This window comes from Lygodium microphyllum, chromosome 25, assembly GCF_053477565.2.
Source record: "Lygodium microphyllum isolate KBCC chromosome 25, Lygodium_microphyllum_v1.1.10, whole genome shotgun sequence".
Lineage (NCBI taxonomy): Eukaryota > Viridiplantae > Streptophyta > Polypodiopsida > Schizaeales > Lygodiaceae > Lygodium > Lygodium microphyllum.
Genome location: NC_141159.1, coordinates 118,014,868 through 118,037,214, shown reverse-complemented (window position 1 = coordinate 118,037,214; position 22,347 = coordinate 118,014,868). Strand labels below are relative to the sequence as shown.

At 44.3% G+C, this 22,347-nt stretch overlaps 1 protein-coding gene and 1 pseudogene across 1 annotated transcript in view; one reads left to right on the top strand and one right to left on the bottom strand.

The window, feature by feature from the left end:
* LOC148014659 (FH protein interacting protein FIP2-like) overlaps positions 1 to 22,347 on the bottom strand; it is a 92,088-nt gene that overhangs the window by 23,951 nt on the left and 45,790 nt on the right. The window contains exons 4-6 of the mRNA XM_087666574.1: positions 20,745 to 20,897; positions 19,435 to 19,518; positions 19,233 to 19,279 (exon numbers count right to left, since the gene is read on the bottom strand). Of these exons, the coding sequence (XP_087522700.1) occupies positions 19,233 to 19,279; positions 19,435 to 19,518; positions 20,745 to 20,897 (284 nt within the window). The remainder of the gene's footprint in view (positions 1 to 19,232; positions 19,280 to 19,434; positions 19,519 to 20,744; positions 20,898 to 22,347) is intronic.
* Positions 3,598 to 4,943, top strand: LOC148014660 (uncharacterized; annotated as a pseudogene).

Here is a 22,347-nt window from a genome sequence, read left to right as displayed (position 1 = left end):
ATGCTTAGTTGATGCATTATAATACCTTGGTGGTCAGAACAACCTTGGGTTTAGGCTTGTGGATGCATCCCTTACGGTTCTAACAGTGGTTATGATTCATGTGTGTGGATTGTAACTAGTTTAAGTGACAGTAATTTCAAACATGCAAAGGGTATGAGGCTCGTTATGCAATATGTGCACATGTTGTTTGACTATGATGCCAACACATATTTCCACTAATGGCCACAGATGCTTTGGCACATTGTAGTGCAATCGAGAACGATTGCAAGGATTTTAAGAGCATGGTCTACCAATGAGCACATAGAATTTTGTTGCTTTGCTTAGCATGTGATTAAAACTTAATCAAATGTGCCAATGTGACTCAAACATATGAGGCACAACTTAATTATTTCATGTGTGGGACCCAAAACCATGAAATATCACTTAATGCCAAAGGAAAAAGTTGTAATAAGTTATGTGTGGCATGTACTAGGTGATACTTGGTGTCAGATTTGGACCAAGACTAATTTATTCGCCACTAATGTTAGTGGTTACATTAGAGACTAGACATTAATTAATTAATTAATGCCAGTCTAACAGTTAATAATTGCTTAGGGATACTTGGAAGACAAATCGGCCTAGCCAATTTAAATATTGGCTAGTGAAATTATATTTCTAAGAACTAGAATAATTATTAATATAATTTTCAAAATTAATCTTTTGAAAATTAATTTAATAAGTTAGATAATGCTGAAAAATGGAATCAAAAGGCTGCCAATTGGCAAAACTTGCCTATACAAGTGGAAAAAAACGTTTTTGGGATAGGTGGAAGTTTATTCCAGCCATTATGGAAGAGGAGGCGATTAGAGAGCAACTAGATGTTGCTGATGTAAATTGCAGCCACCAGGATCATTCCTACAATAGGCGACAACATTTTTGAGCCCTAACAGAGCAGGTGACAACATCCCACAGTCCTAGTACACATGACACAGCATACAAGAGGGGACAGCAATCTTTCTAGTGGTCCTAAGCTATAGGTGATAGCTTTCATGGAAGTTTGAGGAGGGCAAAAGCAGTTTTTAGCATTTCTCGTGACGAAACTTTGAAATTCTCTCTCCACAGCATTCTCTCTCATCCCCCAACCATCTCTCAAGTTATCTCAGCAAAATCCACCCATTTGAGTCATCAAAAGGTGGTGATATTGAAAAATTTCTATTATAAACCCTAATTTACATCAAAAACTAAGGTTTGACAACCACCTGGAGAGGTGTAAACTCAACTATATGTGATGCACAAGTACTCTTAAAACTCCTCCTCTATCATGTGACTAAAATCTAGAGCAAGAGAAGAAAAAGAAGATGAAGGTGAAGGTAGGTGTTTGCTCAGTCCATAGTGCCTCTAATAAGACATCATGGGATCCTGAGAAGATGGTGTTTGAGATATTATGAATCAAATTACATTTCGCTCATGTACCTTGCACAAAACCAAGCCTCCGTAATATCCGTAGCATACTCTTTACAAGAACACCGCCTGTGATACCTTGTGAAGATATGCTAGGGTTCGCATTGAGGAAACATAGAGAGTAAGACTATAACTAAAACACTGACTCAAATAGTGACTGACATTCAAAAACTCAAAATGCAAACACAAATAGAGATAGAGAAAGAAGAACTCAAAAGTGAATGAGTGTTGTAAATGAATGCCAGACTGTACAAAATGCTCAAGGACAAAGGTGAAGAGTGTCAAAGTGTAACATCCACCAAAGATGGATCCCAAGTGCTATAACCACTAGTCAAAGATGTCGTAATGTGAGAAACTCCAAAATGCTCATCACCAAGGCAATAAAAATCCCAGACAACAACACAGGAAGGGGAAGATGATGTAGGTAGTCACAATAGCTGCAAAAACGCAAGCTGATTCCATCGCTAGATGGAGATCAAACTATCGTCAAGTCTAGTCTAGAGTTGTAAATGCAAGCTGATTTGGTTGTCCATGGGAAGGAAACTGCACGCAATAGCTACTAGAATACTAATGCTAGGTGCTCGAGAGGATGCTAATAATGTGGCAGCAACTGCATAGACTGGACCACCACTGAGTGAAAGACTAATGGCTGAAATCCATATGTGGGAGGACGATTGCAAGGATTTTAAGGGGGTGAGCAACTTGTCTATCTGTAGATGCAGAAGGATCCTCCCAGATTAGGGCTTTGCATGTGGGACATCGAAACTCTCTACCGCTCCCTATTTACTGAAATTTTGGGGTTTTCTCAAAGAGCTAATCAATATGTAATGGATTTTCAGCTCAACACCTTTAAACCAATTAGCCCCTTGGCTTGCACGGGGATTGGCCTTCACCCTGCTTGCGAGACATATTAAGCCCACACATGAGATTGGCTGGCTAGCCTCTGAGATCCCCCTGACATTCTTCACTTTCAGCTATTGGAAGTCGAGGCTTAGGCCCTCAATTCTAAGCACACACCCCGCGGCAGCCATCAAACCCTAATTTTTGTTGTAAATTAGGGCTTACAACATAGATTCATCACAATTTCCACCTTTGATGACTCAAATGGCTGGATTTGGCTGAGATAACTTGAAAGATAGCTGAAGGATGAAAGAGAATGTTGTAGAGAGAGAAATTTCAGAATTTCATCGAAAGAAAGGCCTGAAATCTTCAATTACCCTATTCAAACAGCTATGGAAGTTTTTCCCCACAACAAGGGAGCCTCAAAACTGCAATCTCCTCCTGTTGGCCATTGTAATATCGGGCTTACAACATAGATTGGCCAAAACCTCAACCTCTAATGACTCAAATGGCTGGATTTTGCTGAGATAACTTTAAGGATAGTTGAGGGATGAGAAAGAATGTTGTAGAGAGAGAAATTTCAAATTTTCATCACTAGAAAGGCCTGAAATCTTCTACTACCCTATTCAAACAGATATTGAAGTTGTTTGCCACTGCTAGGGAGCCCCAAAACTGCAATCCCTTCGTATTGTCTATTGTCATCATCCTATCTAGGGCCTCCCATTCCTGTCACCTGCTGCAAATGACCTCTTGGTTGGCTGCAAAAGCCCCCTGGCTGCTAGTGCTTGCTTGGGTAGTCCTCTCCCCATCCCAAAACCCCTTATCACCTACGCCACCTCAGCCCTTTGTCGCCTGCTTTATCTGCACCACCTAACGCCAGCCTCTCCCAGCATCCATCAGCTCCTCACCCACCACCTCTACAGCCCCCAGTTCCCTGCTACCATCTCCTAGTCCCACAGTCCCTCCTGTTGCAGACAGTAGACCTGTAATGAAATGGTTGTTTCTCACATACACTGAAATGGTTATCCTCTATTCTGAACTGTGAATCGAGCTCCCCTACAGGCCCAACACAACAAGAAAGAGTTCGCCCCCAGAATGGAGAAGGTCCAAATAGAGCAGATGATTACCAATGCCATCAACAAAGTCAAAAAGGAGTATGACAACGGACTGAGCATAGTGAACAAGCAGCTGAACGATAAGATTAAAAAGCTGGAATTGAAGATAGAAGCCAAAGATGGTGAGATTCAATCACTTAGGCAGCTACTAACTGACATTCAACTCAGCCCCAAGCTAGAGGAAGGAGAAATGCAACCTAGCATGACTGAGGAGCTCACCCGTATCAAAGAGGAAGTACAACAACTCCAAAAAAAGGAGGAGAAGACGATGAAGGAGGCTGTTTCTTGGGTAGAGATGCTCAAGAAAACCCAACAGTAAGTAGAGGAGGTGGAGCAATGGATTCAAATTGCAAAGAAGGGGGAACACCTAGCACACACACCTGCAACAACCATAATCAATGACACATTGGAGGAGGAACAAAAAAGGAAAATCAGAGCACTCCATGTTCGGGTGACAAGGCTGAAGATACATGAAAAAGTGGATGAGGACACCAAGGTGCTATACGCGTTAATGAATATTAAGAAAGATACGCATGTCTCCGCTTGGAGAGTAGGCAAGAAAAGCACAGCAGGGGAGAGCTCAAAAGAGCATCCACTCATTCTCCGCTTCCCCACCATGGAGGCTAGGAGAGACTTCCTAGCTCAACGTCGTACATTTAAGGGGACCGGTGTGTTTCTGGGTGACGACCTCACACCAACCCAACTAGCCCACATGAGGGAGTGCATGCCAAAAATTAAGGCAGCCAGGGAGAAGGGCAAACTCGCCTTCTACAAAGGAGGGAGAATTGTACTCATGGAGAGGCGCCACAAATGACGGTGTGATACCTATGGGACCAGCCTTGCAGTGGCAATTTGGAATTGTAATGGAGCCCTCTAATTGGATGTGGGAGCTTTTGAGGAGACATTCAGAGGGAGAGATATAGTGTTCTACTCGAAGACACATCAGGGACCACATACTACACTTCCACGGGTGACAGGCTATAGGTGGGAGTCAGCTTGCAGGACGGAGACATGCACAGACAACAGTAATCAGGGGTCGGGAGAAGTGGCCGTGTTATTCAGGGAGGAGCTACAGCAGATGATCCAGGTAGTTCGCAGAGATGAGCAGGCCAGATACATGTGGGTGAGAGTGCATGGTGAGGAACGCACTTTGTATGCCCTGATACGCCCCACCCAAGGAGCAATCACCATATGTGGTTTTGGATGAGGATATTTGGGAGTTCTCAAAGGAGGGAGAGGTTATCCTACTAGGAGACTTTAATGCCAGGACAGCCTCCCCATCAGGTGTCTTTCTTTGATGCATTTGAGGAGATGCTACAAGAGCAGGATGTGTCAGAGCTACAGCTGGAGAGGACATCTCAGGATATGGGGGAAGTCACCGAATATGGGAGATACCTTGTGGAGACGGGCACAGCACACAAGTTGGCCATTCTCAATGGCCTGGCTAGATACCCTCTATCCGGCATCTTCACATGTTATCCTCACCGACACGGTGCCAGCACAGTAGACTATGTTCTTGCCCCATCAATCCTGATATCTCACATCTAGGACCTCTCAATATCCCCACGCCTTCTCGGAGTTGCAGTGGATCATGTCTTCCTATCATTCACCATCGACCTCCAATTCACTCACACGTAAACCCATCATGCAACTCCCCGACACCCGAGATACCTCTTTTCCAGAGAGACAGAGGATATCTATGAGGCGGAGATCCTTAGATTGTTACATGATGCAGACCCTAACGTTCCATTACAAGGGCTAACTCAGTAGTTCAGTGAGGCCCTACACATCACTACAGGTTAGCCTTCCCACACTCATGACTCACACAGAGAGCCTCCACCGGGGTGACACCTCAGAACAGCCGGTATGATGATGAGTGCCGTGAGACCAGAGCACGGCTACAAAGAGAGATAGCACTAGGGTTCACTATCCACAGACAAGCACAGATACTCTTTAGACACCTCACACGGTGGAAGAAGAGAACATTCTTGGCCCAGCTAGAGCAAAACCTGTATCAGTTATTCTTGAGCCACGACTCTAAAGAGGCTTGGAGGCTTTTCAGAGAGCATTGCCCGACCACACCTATTACGTTCACCGTTGTATGGGAGGAGTATGCAGCTAGTCTTTATACTGTGGAGGGTCAGCCACCTCTTCCTGACCCACTTGAGCCTTGTCCAGAGAAGACCACTTTCTTTATAGAAAGTAGGGTCCGAGAGGCCATTAACAAACTTAGCATAGGAAAGGCACAAGATCATGATGGATTAGTAGTTGAGCACTTGATCCATGCTAGAGATTTGGTGGCAGGATTCCTAGCTTACATGTTTAACAGAGCCATATGTGAAGGCCTACCAGAAAGCTAGAGCACGAACACTATTGTGCCTATCCTCAAGTCAAGGGACCCTACTCTACCCAGTAACTATCGGACTATCATGGTTTGGCTAAGTTATATGCTTCCATCCTTGAGCATGAGTTAAGCAAGTGGGCAGAGAGGTGGGGTACAGGCTGGCTTTAAGAGAGACTTCTCCACATTGAATCTGTGAGAGTGCGCAACGGAAGAGGAAATACGAACACGGAGGGGGAGAGAGAGAGAAAGCAGAAAATAAGGAAGAGAAATCTGCACTGACTGAAATGAATGCTGAATACACTGAAATGGACTGATCAGTCCCTGCACGCAGCCCACAGCGTCAGTGAGGGCACCAGATCAGGCTGATGACGATGGCAGCACCACCACGGGGGAGAAGGAGTGTCGGAATCTGCAAGAAGACAAGTGACCAAGTGGGGAGGGGGGCTGCCAATATATAGGCAACGGACAAACCCTAACCCTAACCCTAAAATGGGCGCAAACCCTAAAATGGGCGCAAACCCTAAAAGTGCCCTAAAATGGGCGCCCCACAACAGTGACCAAAAAGGTGGCCGGGCAGCCAGTGGCTGCCCACTAAAAGAGGCCAAAAAGAAATACACAACCTAAGACAGCCAGTCAAGAGTGACTAGCCTCCCCCATCATAACACATGACAGACATGTCAGAGCTCCTAATGTCCTCGTCTGACTCAGACTATGGCTCACAGGCAGGAGATGACAAGGCATGACAAACATGACTGCTAACACCCCCTCTCAAATCCTGGATGTGGCTGAAGGCCGAAGAGGAAATAGATCCTGGGGTGGCAAGAGGAATGCCAATGTGGATGAAGTCCGTCGATGTAGACTGCCGCTGAAGGAGCTCCTCACGATCCTGGAAAGCCCCCTCTAAAACACTAGGGGCCAGGGAATCCACAGCCGCATCACCGAGATCGTCCCCCTCTGAAAGGGATGGGGGGTACGAGGGAACCACCGGAGGAGAAGGTGGGGGATGGGAAGGAACCTGTGGAATAGAAGGTGCACAAGCGGGAACGGGTGTAGCAATAGACTGCCTCGGAGGACCCTGTATCAAAGAAGGGGAATGGAGCCTGTAAAGCCCGCGCTCCTGCCAACCTGTAGATAATACGGCTCCTGTAAGAGAATCCTCAATAACAACGGCATGCTCGGTGAAGATCACTCGTGTGCCAAGCCTCGTAAGGCCATAAACTGAGAGGAGGGGAAGGCCCAAGTCCGGAACATGTAGGGCCTGTGAAAGGAAGCTCGTAGGTCGGTCTGTAAACAAAGGCAATGTGCCAACACCACTAATAGGCACCGATAAAATGTCACCAACAGTGACTGAACCCTCTGATGGACGGAGATCCTGTAACAAATCACCTCGGGGAGTCATATGACTCGAAGCACCACTGTCCACTAACCAAGGCTGCGCAGAAGACACTACAGCCACAGAAGAAGGATCCTCCTCCAAAGCATGGATATAAAGGAACACTGACTCATGGGTAACAACTGGTGTAGAGGTAGAAGAAGGCTCCGATATAGATCCATCCTTCGCTCCCGGACGAAGGTGAGGGTACTTCTTCCAGCATTTCTCCTCTGGATGTGTCCATTTCCCACAGTGTGGGCACTTCGGTCTCTCTGAATCTAAGTCAGAGTCTGAAGAACTGTCCTTCTTCTTAGCCTTTGACTTCTTCTTCTTCGTCTGTCCTCCCGAACCTGCAACAAAGGCTCTAGTGGAGTCGGATCCACTAGCACTGACCTCTCTGAGTCGCTCGTCATGCTCCAAGACAAGCGGGGATAGCTCCTCCCATAGAAGCTTCTCACGGGTCCTCGATGTAAGTAGGCTGGTGTAGAAGACATCAAACCGAGGCGATGGCAACTGAGTCAAGAGAATCATGGCCATATCTTCAGAAGATATCGTCCGACCGAGGGATGCAAGCTCATCCCTCATATCCTGTAATCTGTTGATGTGGTCCTTCATGGAAGGACTATCATCAATAGCGAGCATCCGCAACTTCTTTTCAAGAGATATCCGGTGGGCAAACGTCTTCTGCTGATAGAGAGACGCTAGCTTCTGCCACACGTCCGCTGCAGTCTTCAACCTGTGAACATGAACAAGGACAGAATCCTGCAAACTCAGAAAGAGGAAAGATCGGGCTCTAGAATTGAGCCGATCCCATAAGGCTGCACGATCCATAGATGTCCCATCTGAGGGATCCACCATAGGCCGGGGAATAGGAACAGAAACAAGCTCCCAAAGATCGAAGGAGTTCAAGATACACTCCACCTTGCAGGACCATAGAGAAAAGTTGGAGCCATCCAACCGGTCCTCTTTGGGCAGCTAAGGAAGTACGGATACCTGTACAAGGGGTACCAAAGGCTGCATCTTCGGCCCACTGGAAGGGGATCGCCGAGATACATGAATAGAAGGGGGATGGGAACGAGGAAGAGACTCCATATGACGATCCTCGCGATAGAAATCACGCCTCCGTTCAGATGAATGTCGAGACAAAAGCTCATCATCTGAGTCATCAAAACCTGTAAACTGATGAGAAGACATCTTCCAATCTGCAAACACCAAAACACAACAAGGGAAGGTTGCCGGTGCCGAAACACAAACACCAGAAGCTCCTGAGCTGGCCGCCTTGCACAGAACGCAAGGATGATGTCAAACGCAAATGCTGATGATGCAATCACCACAGAAAAACAGCCGCCTGCCTGAAAACGCAGCCTGGGAAGAAGTTGCCAGCAGGAAAAGAGCCGCCGGACGATGGAACAACAACCAGAACAGCAAGGCGCAGGCTGGAAGGATGTCGCCCAGCTGGAGGAGGGCCGCCCAGGCTGAAAACGCAGGCAGGAAGAGGGTGGTGATGACGTGGCAGCCACTGGAGAAGGCGCCAGCAGCAAACGCAAATTTGTTGACACCAAAACAGGCCGCCCTGATCAAGGAGATGATGCAGAGGATGACGCCTCAGCTGTTGGAGACGTCTTGACCAGCAAACGCAGAGTTGTGGGTGTTCTCCCGCGTAAAACTCAGCTCCGTGTACTCTCAGTTTGGCGATGATACCATGTGAGAGTGCGCAACGGAAGAGGAAATACGAACACGGAGGGGGAGAGAGAGAGAAAGCAGAAAATAAGGAAGAGAAATCTGCACTGACTGAAATGAATGCTGAATACACTGAAATGGACTGATCAGTCCCTGCACGCAGCCCACAGCGTCAGTGAGGGCACCAGATCAGGCTGATGACGATGGCAGCGCCACCACGGGGGAGAAGGAGTGTCGGAATCTGCAAGAAGACAAGTGACCAAGTGGGGAGGGGGGCTGCCAATATATAGGCAACGGACAAACCCTAACCCTAACCCTAAAATGGGCGCAAACCCTAAAATGGGCGCAAACCCTAAAAGTGCCCTAAAATGGGCGCCCCACAACAGTGACCAAAAAGGTGGCCGGGCAGCCAGTGGCTGCCCACTAAAAGAGGCCAAAAAGAAATACACAACCTAAGACAGCCAGTCAAGAGTGACTAGCCTCCCCCATCATAACACATGACAGACATGTCAGAGCTCCTAATGTCCTCGTCTGACTCAGACTGAGGCTCACATGCAGGAGATGACAAGGCATGACAAACATGACTGCTAACAGAATCACATCCTCACACTCAAAGCGATCATTGAGGAGGAAAGGGCCCATGGCCGACGGACCTACTATTGCTTTGTGGACTTCCGCAAAGCCTTTGACACAATACCAAGAGATAGGCTGATACATAGATTGCATGCCATGGGAGTACCAAAAGAGCTCAATTGGGGTATTTTGGCACTGTATGAGAGAGTTGTGGGCAGAGTCCGGACACCTAAGGGCCTTTTGGCACCTATTTAGTCCACCATTGAGGTGAAGTAAGGATGCCCCCTCTCTCCGACATTATTTGGCATGTACATTGATGGGATTGCTGATTATATTTCACAGGAAGGAGATAGAGAAGCTCCACTAGCTAGCACTTGATAGCTGACTCTCCAGAGGGTCTACAGAGACACTTGGATGCATTACACTCCTATACTTTGGACAATGGACTTTCAGTGAACCTTGGTAAAACCAAGGTGATGGTATTTAATACTACACCACAATGGGTCAGGAGATCAGCACCTAAATTCACATATGGATCTGAGGAAATGGAGTATGTGGATTCTTATACATACCTGGGAGTCTTATTCACACGGCCCACCTTTTCTATGCGAGAGGTAGCAGACACTAGACTGACTCGCGGATACACAGCACTAGGTGGTTTGGAGAGGATGTGCTCACAGGTGCAATTCCAAGAACCCCGCACCAAGCTATGGTGCTTCGATACACTCGCCACATCCACACTACTTTTTGGAGTACAAATATGGGGGCCCAATCTTGACCACCGTAGCAAATCAGGGCGCACTTACGACAAATGGAGGTCGATGGAGAAACCCCTAGTGTCCATGATATCCAGGATTATCAAATGTAAGGCCTTAGTGCCACATGAGATCATCAGAGCCGGGATAGCAACTACACCGAAACCCCTAGTGTCCATGATATACAGGATTATCAGATGTAAGGCCTTAGTGCCACATGAGATGATCAAAGCCGGGCTAGCAACTACACCGATTGTGGTAGAGGCCCTCACCCGATCGGTCGCATACATACATAGCCTATGGGACTTACCCAAACACAGATATGCACGGTTGGCCCTTGAGTCCTCCAGGCAGCTTGCCAAATAGGGTGATACTTCATGTTGGTATGCACAGATGTCGGTCTGGTTCAAGCTACATGGCTTTAGTATGAACAAGTTACCCCCTTTCCAATACTCCCTTGATGCACCATCTCTTGATCTGAGCAGATTAGAGATTTGCAAGATCATCAGGATGGATCTTACCTAGTTGGGATATCAAGCGGGCAAGCGGGCATGGTTGATGCCAAGGCAGGAGCTAGGGACAAAGATGGCTTTCTACTGTGAGCATTTCCTTCATACTACAGATGATGGATTTATTGTTCGCCCAAGATACATGGACACCCACCTTTCCCAGGGGATCAGATGTACTATTGGCCAGTTGCGCACCTCCTCACATCAGCTAGAGATTGAGACTAGCAGATATAGATCCATCCCACCTGAGAATTGCATATGCCAGATATGCCAATTAGAGCCAGAGACAGAGGAGTATTATATCTGCCGCTGCCCAGCGTATTATGAGGTCCGTGATCGTTTCCACTGTCTCTTTGGAGACGGATTTGGACCACTATCCAGAGTCACAGATTTTACCGATCAGCGATACCTTGGCCTCTTTCTTCTTGAGATACGACGGCTTCATGACATGCATCTCAAGAGTACACCTGCTCCAGGATATCGAGGCCCTTCACAGAGACAGCTCACAAACTTCTTTGCAAAGGAGACTCAGAAGACTTCAATATAGTTATACCCACAGACCACACGAGAGCCTCCTCTCCCTCAATATCTATTTTTCTCTCTCCTTCCATACTGCCACCATTCAGTCATAATCCCTTGAGCAAATTTCCAGCCATCATTCCTCCTCCACGTGATTGTCCAACCTTCACGACTGCTGCTATCACTCCTCTAGGTGCTCTAGCTTCTGGCGACTACTTTTCCTATTGCCACCTCCTGCCTACCATGACTCCCAGTGCTACGTTTGATACTCCACAGTCATCACCTCTCCAAATAGTCCAGCGCAGCTTGCATTTGATCTCCATCAGCGAGTTGACAGATACTTCAGTCCTCCTCCCTGCGATTGTTGTCCTCCAACTCAGGCGACATGTCTCCCTCTTCAAGTGACAACTTCACATCTGCATTTGCAATGTGTCTGGCTGGTGCTTGCCTCCTTTGCAGCTTTCTTTGCTGACATCAAGTGTTCCAACAACCTCTCCCATCTGTGTTTGACAATTTTCTCACTTCCAACACTCTGACTGGTGGTCACAATACTTGGAATCCATCTCCAATGGACATCACTCTCCGACACTACTGCTCTACCCTTGGGCACTCTGTATACTTTTACGTTCATTTACAATATTCATTCACTTCAGAGTTGTGTTGTTTCTCTCTCCTTCTGCTTATGTTTGTTTCTGTGTTTGAGTTTTCAGTTTTGCTTTTAGGGTTTGAGTTTTGCACGTCTGTGTCTGCATCGTTGTGTTTCTATCATGGTCATACACTCTGTGTTTCCGCAGTGCAAAACCTAGCACCTACTCCATAGTCTTTTTCACATGATATTAGAACTAGTGCTCTTGTAAAGAATATCCTACAAATATTGTGGGGGCTTGGTTTTGTGACAACTCGTAACCAAATCACAATGTCTCAAACTCCTTGGGACCCTATGATGTCTTATCATGCTTCTCCATAATTGGAGGCCTTGAAGAGGAATAATGGACTCAGCGAGAAAGACGACATCCCACCTTCATTGTCACTTTCTTTGTGTTCTCTTATTCCAGATTTTAGTCTCATGGTTGAGAAGGAGTTTAAAGATTACTTGCACATCATGTGTAGTCAAACTTACGCTCCTCCTACCAACTTTGCTACTCCATCCAAACCGGTTGGTGAGCCGAGCAACCTCTCCGATCCTAGAGAACATACGACATTTGGGACAAATAGCAACCCATCTTCTTCATCTCAACCAAGTCTAATGTCAAGTTCGTACAACCGCTTTGAGTCGTATGAATCAAAACACTCTCCTGTTTCTCTTTTGGAGGCCTTGAAGAGGCATTATGGACTCGGCAAGAAAGACAACACCCCACCTTCACTTTCACCTTCTTTGTGTTCTCTTGTTCTAGATTTTAATCTCATGACAGAGGAGGAGTTTAAAGATTCCTTACACATCATGTGCAGTCAAACTTACACTCCTACTAGCTTTGCTACTCCATCCAAACCGGTTGGTGAGCCTAGCAACCTCTCCGATCCTAGAGGACATACAACATTTAGGACAAATGTCAACCCACCTTCAACTCAGCCAAGCCTAATGTCAGGTTCGTACAACCCCTTTGAGTCATATGAATCAAAACCCTCTCCTATTTCTCTTTTTGGTGTGCAAGATCCGGATGATTTTCAATATGTAAACTTCAATAGAGGGGCCTCTCAAAGCAATCATCCTTCATCACATATATTGACATCTTTTGTTTCATTTGAGGATGCAAGCCACTCTTCTCAAATCCTTTCCATCCCACCCTCTTCTAGCCCACACCTCAATTTCCTCTCCTTCATTCCAAAACCTAGGATTACACATAACTTCTACATCCCACACCCTACGAGTTGGATCCTGCATCTCCACTCCTATGTCTTTCTCTTTCTCCACACCGTATAGTACCTACCCTCATTGTTAGGGGAAATGCCACCCTTTAACATTGTGCCTTCCACACACCCAAAAGGGGCACTTTCTTTCATCCTCGGACAGTTGTGATGGGCATCCCTCTCCCTACCCCTGGACACTCACATCCCCATTTTGACCTTCCAAACGCAGGGGTTTCCCTCCTTTGCATACGGTGCATCGTCGCACATTCCTTGGGTCACTCCTACACAAGGATTTCCCTCTTCTACTCCCGGTGTGATTAACATGGCCATGCATAGTCAGTCCATGCCCACATTCGCATCCACTGTGTACCCTTTCCGCATGCACAGTGGGCACTTTGGAATTAATTCCCAAGTGTACTCCACTCCCCCATCCTATCCCCCCTATCCTCATTACACACCTTATCCATCTCTTGGAACTAAACTCTAGTTGCAACGGCCAAGAATGTCTTCATAATAAGACCTTCTACAAGTTTGAGTATTGATTCTTGTAGTATGCACAGCTACATGACCAAGTCCACAAGAAAACCAATAGTGGCAAGAACTTGCAAGATGCAAAGGCAAGCTAAACCAAGGGTGACTCCTCTTCTTCAAACGGAACCAAAGAAACAAAACCCATCAAGCAACAACTCCCTAAGAAAAATAGGTTTTGCACACGCTACCAAAGATTGGGCCATGTGGACGAGGAGTGTCGTACCAAGGCCCAAGGTCTTCCTCCTAAGAAACACCAGCAAACTACTACAACTACCTCCACTCTGACTGGCTATGCCTCCCATTGCTGCTCCATCTGCTCCTTTGGCCCTAGCAGCTGCTGGACATGTGGAACGCGGACAATCTCAGCACCATTCTTCTCTATTCCTGAGCAGCTAATTAATTGATCTCCAAGTACCAATCCTATTGCACTTAACGCATCCACTTCACATTCACCTCCCCCTCTAGGACTGTCTCACCACCTCATGATGCATTTCATTAGAAGAGACCTGCTAGTGGGCATACGCGACGATGGTCACATCCTTACATTAGCTCCATCTTCGCACTCTTAGGTCTTAGGGTTATTGATTCAGACTCATAGGATTTTATCCTTAGCTTTCATTCTTAAGTCTTCTGCTGCATTTACTCATACATGCATACACATTTGCACCATTGCATTCTTCATTCAATTAGCTTTTCATTTCAATTTTATTTTGTTTTTCAGAGCATCTCCCTACTAACCTTTGTGCTTGCAGATCTTCCTCTCTTTTGCAGGGTTTTGTTTTCAATGTAGGGCTAATATGCACGTTTGCACCCTAGGCTAGAGACTTGAGATGCACACCGTTCCATTCATGGTTTCATCATTCTACAAGTTTTGCTCTTCTACCAACATGGAGGAAGCCCCTCTCGAGGTGGCTCATGCATTATCTCTTGATGCTATCATGGCAATGACTTCTCTCTTGTTCTTCCAATTGGGATGCTTCCTCACATCCTGGTTCTCAATACCACACGATGACCAACATCCGTCTCCTCTTCCTCCTATGGCATCAACATCCAAGGTTGAGGGGATTGCCACCCTTCTTAATAATCTAAAGGTTTTGGCACTTGTCTTCAACATCAGCCTCTGCTCCCCCCCCCCCCCCCCCCAATTGTACCTTCTTTTACATACATGATTTCATCATCTTTGTAAAGGGTGCTTGGGCAAGTGAACAACTTTCCTACTAAGTGGCATCTATTGCATGAGTATTTGACAGTATGTAGCATACTCATTGTGTAAAGTCCCACTAGACGGATCCTAAGTTGTTTCCACCAACAAATTGTATACCACACCACCATTACCTCATCACCCTTCCCTCATCATCGACACTCTTGAGTGGATGGATAGCTTGTCTATTTTATGATGGGTTAGACCTAGCCATCCCTTCTCATTCTCCCATATAGTAGTACACTTACTTAATCGACTACAAACCATCTCTCAAAACACTTTATTATTTTATTTTATTTTTTTTAACAGCAACAACAAACAAAGTTCATTGTAGTTCCATCCACCTTTGCACGACTTGGTAGGCCACTAGGCAACCGATGAGCACCCTTTGTCCTATGCCCTATCCTCTCTAGGGTGACTACTTGGACTCCCTTGGTAAGATAACCATTGACTTTGTAGTCTTGGTAGGCCACTAGGTAGCCACCGTGCACCCTTTGTCCAATACCCTAGCTACTTTAGGGTAGGGTGCCTTGGTCAAAACCGGATTGGCCTTCCTTTCTAGCCATGTCTTGGGCCTAAGAGGGGGTGTTGAGCTAAGAAATGCATTACATGCTGTTTAGCCTCTTCAACAGCCCCAAAACATGCTTATTTAAAGAAAAACCCTGAAACATGGCATAGTTCAAGAGAGTTTATTTAAAACCCTATATTCGGAGGATCCATCTACATCTATGTATTGACAGAATGCCCCCATTCAGTCATAATATCTTGTGCAGATTTTTAGCCATTAGTCTTCCTTCACGTGGCTATCTAGCCTTCGTGATTGCTGCCATCACTCCTCCAAGTGCTCTAGCTTTTGGTGGTGACTACTTGTCTTGTTGTTGCCTCCTGCCTGACGTCACTCCTACTATTGCTTTTGACACTCCACTGTCATCGTCACCCTCTAGACAGTCTCCTGCAGCTTGCGTTTAATCTCCATCAGCTAGGCCACAAGTGCTCCTCTCCTCCTCCTACCTACATTTGATGTCCTCCAGCCCAGGCAACAACTCTCCCTCTTCAAGCAACAACTCCACATCTGTATTTGCAGATTATGGCTGCCACTTGCCTCCTCCATAGCTTTATTTGATGATGTCAAGTGTTCCAACAGCCTCTAGCATCTACATTTGACAATTTCCTCACTTCCAACACTCCGACTCGTCACCGGCAGTCACAGTACTTGGGATCCATCTCCAATGGACGTCACTCTTCGACACTCCTACTTTGCCCTTGGGTACTCTGTACACTCTTACATTCATTTACAGTATTCATTCACTTTAGACTTGTGTTCTTTCTCTCTCCTTCTGTTTGTGTTTGTTTCTATGTCTGAGTTTTGGGTTATGCTTTTAGGATTTAAGTTTTGCACGCCTATGTCTGTATCGTTGTGTTTTTGTCGTGATCATATGTTTGCTCAGTACAAACCCTAGCAACTACTCCACAATTTTCTTCACAATTACAACTTTTGCCTTTAGCACCAATTGATATTTTGGGGTCCTAGGTCCCACATTATGAAATAATTATCTTACATCTCACGTATACAAGTCACATTTGCACATTTTATTAGCTTTTAGTCAAATGCTAAGTAAAGCATTAAAATTTGACGTCCTTGTGACATTGAGTTTGGCTAGTATTGGTGTTCTACATATGTCAAAGTAGGATACACTCCTTTAGCATTCCTCAACTGACTCCTCTAAGAAGTGGCTGTCGGACAGCCCTCCACTCCTTGAGCATTTCTTGTATAACCTACCCCACATGCTCAGTTTGTTCATTGAGACCATTCCTTGTTTCATTCATTCTCATTTCATTCCAAATCTTTGAGTTCATTTCTTAGCCTTGTGGTTGTTCATACATCACATTTTCTCTACAAACCTTAGTATATCCTCGCATACTACACACATCTATAAGAAGGATTTCATCAATCAAAACTCTCTACATTCATTGGGATTGGTCTACTAGTGTCCTTTGCGAGCCCAAAGTTTTCACGAATTGTCCAATTGGTACAAATATTTGCATCATGTAAATATGTTGTGGTAAGCAATCCTCACCTTTCATTCTAGAGCAATGTTGTACCTTGTCAATATTGTAGACTAACCCATAGTTGATCATTCCTCCAGGATTACTAAACTCACATATTCATGACTCCTTTTGTTTATATGTACCAAACAAGAAGCTCCCAAAAGCAAAAGATGCCACCCAGGAATATCTCTGGAGGATCTCACTAGCTAATGCGATTTCAAAACACAAGTATCTCAATATCATCTCATCAAGTTCAAGTCATCTAAGCCTATCATCCTATGTATCTAAACACATGCTCAAACTAGAAGCCAATCATAGAAAGGCATACATTTTAAAGCCAACCATGTGATAAAAGACAAAGTTAGCCAAAGACTTTTATGCCTCAAACCCTTCAATGAAAGGGGAACTCTAGTAAAGGAGAAGATTGAAATTGTCCTTGGTGAACAATCATCGATGCTTCCATGACAATAGGATGTAAATACATTTCAATAATTTGGGCATCAATAGCTCCTGTCAAGGTTAAACTCTAAAAGAAGCCCTTAGCAAATAGTTTGCACAAAGCCTAGGATGCACATTAACAAAGCTAAGGCTCTTCCTAGAAATAATCACGAGCCAAGGTACAATAGCCCTTGTTTGTTTGCCGTTCCAGTACCAAATGAAATCCCTAATTATGTGTATCCCATGACCAATACAAAAGCCCAACTAGATATAATGTGCCAAATAGTAGCTAAAAGAACCTTGTCCTTTGCCGCCATTCTTTGCCGACAAGGAAGAGCTTTACTATGCAGTGTGCTCCAGTGCATCAACTCTTCCTAATGCTACCTCATACGTGGATTTTCAAATGATAGCCAAGACCTATCAATTAAAAAATTCAATGGCTATAGAATCTTCTAGATCTGAAGACAGGTGGAGTGATCCTATGGTGCCAAATGAATCTTGCCTCCTCTCCACAAGGAATGTCCTACTATCCAACAGACACCAGAAGGTCCTACTATCCAACAATAAGGAAGGCCTCAATAAGTTGCACCTTTTCCCCATTGCCTCTCAAGGGATGATAGCACATGGCTCAAATCATCTATTGGAGTGTCATTTGCCACCTTATTCTTTGTCTGTATCTTCCAGTCACTTAATTATGTTGCCATTGCCTAAAAGAACTCGAAAGTAGCGACTCTCATAGTTTTACTACTAAGACCACTTTCACTACCCAATTCCGAGGCTAATGATGTGCTCCACGCAAATGCTTTTCAAGTGACTATCTTCTCTAAAATGACCTGGGCTGAAGAGATCTAACAAAGTGTTCTTAAATGGCCCTATTAATATGTCATCAGTTTCTATGTCATGCTAGCATATACACCAATTTTCAGTTGAAGAGTCTAGCTTTTATATATGTGCGCTGTTCCAAAGTCTATACCAAAACTTTCTGGAAAATGGGAGAATATCCTCAGTCTCCTCAACTCTCTACATCTTCATAAATACCATCAGTTCTCAGCATCTAGACCATCTTGTACCAAGCCAGCTCATCATTGGAAGAGGATTCTGCTAAATGAATCTAATATAAGGGAAATCCATGCCAACAAACACTTCAGAATAACATATCATTGTATTATTCTTCCACTACATTCCTAAGTCAGTTTGATGGGTGTCTCCAATGCCAAAGAGCTGATTAAACAAAAATATGTGCAACACGCAAATAGAAAGGCATAAAAGGGCATCATCTAGCAGAGTAAAAACCCAAATGCAAAAAGATGTGTTGACTTTGTGCATGTGAAAAAGCCATCTAGGGCTTTGAAATCTAGTAAAATAATATGTCTACTGCTCATTGAGGAACATCAAATTTATTGTGAAATTTCAGAGTCTTTTTCATTGTTTTCTTGCAATCATTCAAACACTACGCCAATGATGATCTCTTTTTGATTTGCAAGCAGAAGGGTCATATGTAGCATAGCATTGTAAGAAGAGAAGTCAAAAATTTACAAAAAAGAGGGTACAAAATACAAAGAGAGGCCAGCCAAGAAATGTTTATGGTAACAATAAAACGGCATCAAGAGCATCAAAATCTAGCAGGGTAAGCACCCAAATGCAAAACCATGTGTAGAGTCAGTGGTTGTGAAAGGGCATCTAGGGCTGTGAAATCTAATAAGACAGTAAGATGCCTGTTGCTCATTGAGGAACATCGAATTTAATCTGAAATTTCAGTCTTTTTTAATTGTTTTCTTGCAATCATTCAGCCCCTATACTTCTTGTGGATTTACAAGCAGAAAGCCATACATAGAGTAGGATTGTAAGAAGAGGAGAAGTCACAAAATATTTGCCAGATGCAAAGAGATGCCAGCCAAGAATGGTTTTGATAAGATGAGATACACATTATTACTAAAGAAATCAAACAGGAAAAGGGGGACCTCCATTCAGCTAGATGATTATACACGTTCAACATAAATTGTGTCAAGCAGGCTTACTCTCGAAGAACAGCATGGTGAAAATTTGAGCCATCTGCCTCTGCATCCTGTTATTCATAAAACAATGTTCTATCAGCCTCCCAGACAGCTTTGCTGCTAGAGAAGTCAAACATACAGCTTATTTCAACAGGGAAAAAGCTTATTGCACTCAATTAGGCAGACAACTTTGACTCACACAGGAGTCAAGCATACAGTAACTTACAGTAAAGTTTGCAGAGAGAAGATTAGCTTTCGAAAAGAATGTGTTGATTAGCCGAGCAGAGGTGAAATCTGCTTTTTCTAGATCCTGAAAACCCCAAGACAATGTCACAATGAATGCCTTGCAATAAGTTATTATTCCATAGTGCAGCTTCACAAAACACCATATATATAGCACATGAGAGAGCTTAGTGGTTACACATTCACACCAAAGCAATCTTTCCATACCCTTGATTGTTTTCTATCCCAAGTTAAGTTTACACAAAGCCATGGGTGCCTGATTCTATCAACATTTGTGCGTAGAAAATCTTGACTAAGGGTGCCTGTCAGAATATCCAGAGTAATGCCTTGTATTAAGCACTATCATTTTTAACAGCGCATATAACACCACTCACTCCTGCTTTAAAGGCATCCAAACTATGTGTGATTCTCAAGGCATGGCTCATAGCTGCATGCGTCAGGCATTCCATTGTCCACATAATCATCTCAACATAACTCCATAGTTTATTTTAGCAGCTTGTATAAACTCTGGTATTCTGCATCTACCACATGCCTTTATGCACAGATATAGAAACTATCTTCAGCCAAACATGACGGTGTGTCATTTTCTACTGTGCACAGACTGTGCATCTCAGGTTTCAACCTGCTGCTGATATAAGCAAAAGGTTTAAGCAGAGGTGTGATTAACTGTATTAATTCTTGACAACCCCAGACCACATCCAGCTACCTTAATCAAAGCTGTAAAAAGCAGAAAATGTCAGCTCTGCCTATATGAACATAACATAAATTTGAGACTATACACTTCGACGGTACTGTTAGTTTATTAAAGGTACCTACCTACCCTAAGGTCTCAAACGCATCACATATACTGGACTCTGACTGAACAGAATCTTGGAGACTGGGAAACTGTGTAAGGCAAGGATGCCCTCTCAACTCAGAGACTTGAAAGCTATAGCAATGCACCTATGCCATAATGCCCTGACTATCACAAACTCTAATGACTTTCACCTTCTGCATTGAGCCCCCTTCAAGACCCAAGCTTATGTGCATAATTTTCCTACTCATCTAACAATGAAGAAGCTGATCTTAAATGCTTCATTTGCTTTGGTTGCAGGTTTGGATGTCAATTTTAAAAAGTCCAAACTAGTGCATCCGAATGCCAAGCAGTGGCATGATGCTTTATGGCAGGTGAAATTCCAGATGAACATTTTTTTACAAGCCTTCCTATTAAATAAAAGCCAAGGCAGTTATGAATGCTAAGGTGAGTAAAATATGACACAGTAAATGTACAGAACTTGCACAGAAAGAGCTCACTAGTTTTGAGAGATTTTGGCCAGACAAGTTGATGCCCCGAAAACGAATGTGTTGTGATTGTATGCATTTGATTATTTCCTTTCTTGTCAGCTCAGGTTGATCATCATCTTCTTCCTTCTTGTTCATGAGAGCACCAATGCTTTCAATTAGACCCTGCTCAAACAAAAAGAGCATCAAGCTATTAATTAGTCTAAGCAAAGCTTTTACTATGAACTAATAAAGGCCACCCTAGACTTTTTGACCCCTCATACATGGACCCATTTCCAGATGCTCAAAAATCCCCAGCATATACAAGAGCACACAAATTAGGCAACAGTAACAGACTTATTGAGTGTTAGATGATAGCACATGTATATTATTAACTCATGCATTGTGCTTCACCTTTATATTGTAGCCTACACTGCACTGTAGCCATGCACATAGCATGGTAGGAATTAATGATTGAGCATTGGAGGTGCCTACAATCTATTAGAGTGTGGTACTTGTGAAAACTCCCCATCCAGACTTAGGAGTCCACCTACATGTATGCACAACTACTACAGACATCCTTCCCTCATAATCTGGTTGCTGCATAATTACAGGCATCCTTCTCTCATCCATAAGATGTGTATAGCCTATTGGTCGCAACGCAAAATTACAATGCTAATTACCAACAATGGCTATGGCAAGATAGGCAAGATAGACAATTATTTATACTGAAATGCAAATGATTGGGCCAACCAGCCAACAGTTCGCTAAAGCCAATCTTTAAAACACACTGAAGAACAAAAGACGCTCAATATGTGAACGTTTGAAAAGAAGTTCTATTCAATGCAAGTATACCAGCAATGTTAAGCACATCATGAGTGGTTCTTATTGAGATGCTATTTACCCACTTTAAGTAAGAGTTTTTACATAGAGACAGGGGATGGCGGTTCCAGCCCTTAAGAATGGCTGGAATGTTTTCCTGGACCCCCTGACCCTTGGCCAATTCCCAGCCCTTAAGAACCGCTGGGATGCCTTCCTGGACCCACTGACTCTGAAAGCAGCCATTCCCATTCCTTGACCCGCTCCCTGCCCACTAGTCCGCTAGATCAAGATTCTCAATATTTCTCTGTAAGAAAAATTTTAAAAGTATCTACCCTTTTGGTTCCGCTTTTATGTCTCCACTTCCTTTCCCCTGCCACATCTTCTCACCTTCTTATATTTAACTAATATGTCTCTGTAACATAAATATAGTATATCACACACACATCCAGATATCAGATTGCATGACTTTTTGTCGCAATATGAGATTGAAGGCCCATAGTGGAGAGACATAGGATTTATAGGGTCCGGGCTCCACACCATGAGAACTTGACTTTAACTCTTCTGCATTTGATACTTATTATTCTGCTCATTGGATTTACAGGTAGTTTGTCAGAGTGGGCACACTATCTCAGAATGGTGTTGCAGAGTGCAAGAACAGAGCCATCACACAAATTGATCAAACAAAGCTCAAGCATGTGTGCTATTTCAACTCAACATTTGACTTTCCACTCTCATCCTTTGACCAAAGGCAGCACATCCCAAAATTATGCAACTAATGGCCTACCCCGATAAAGCCTCACAAGGGTTCTTACCT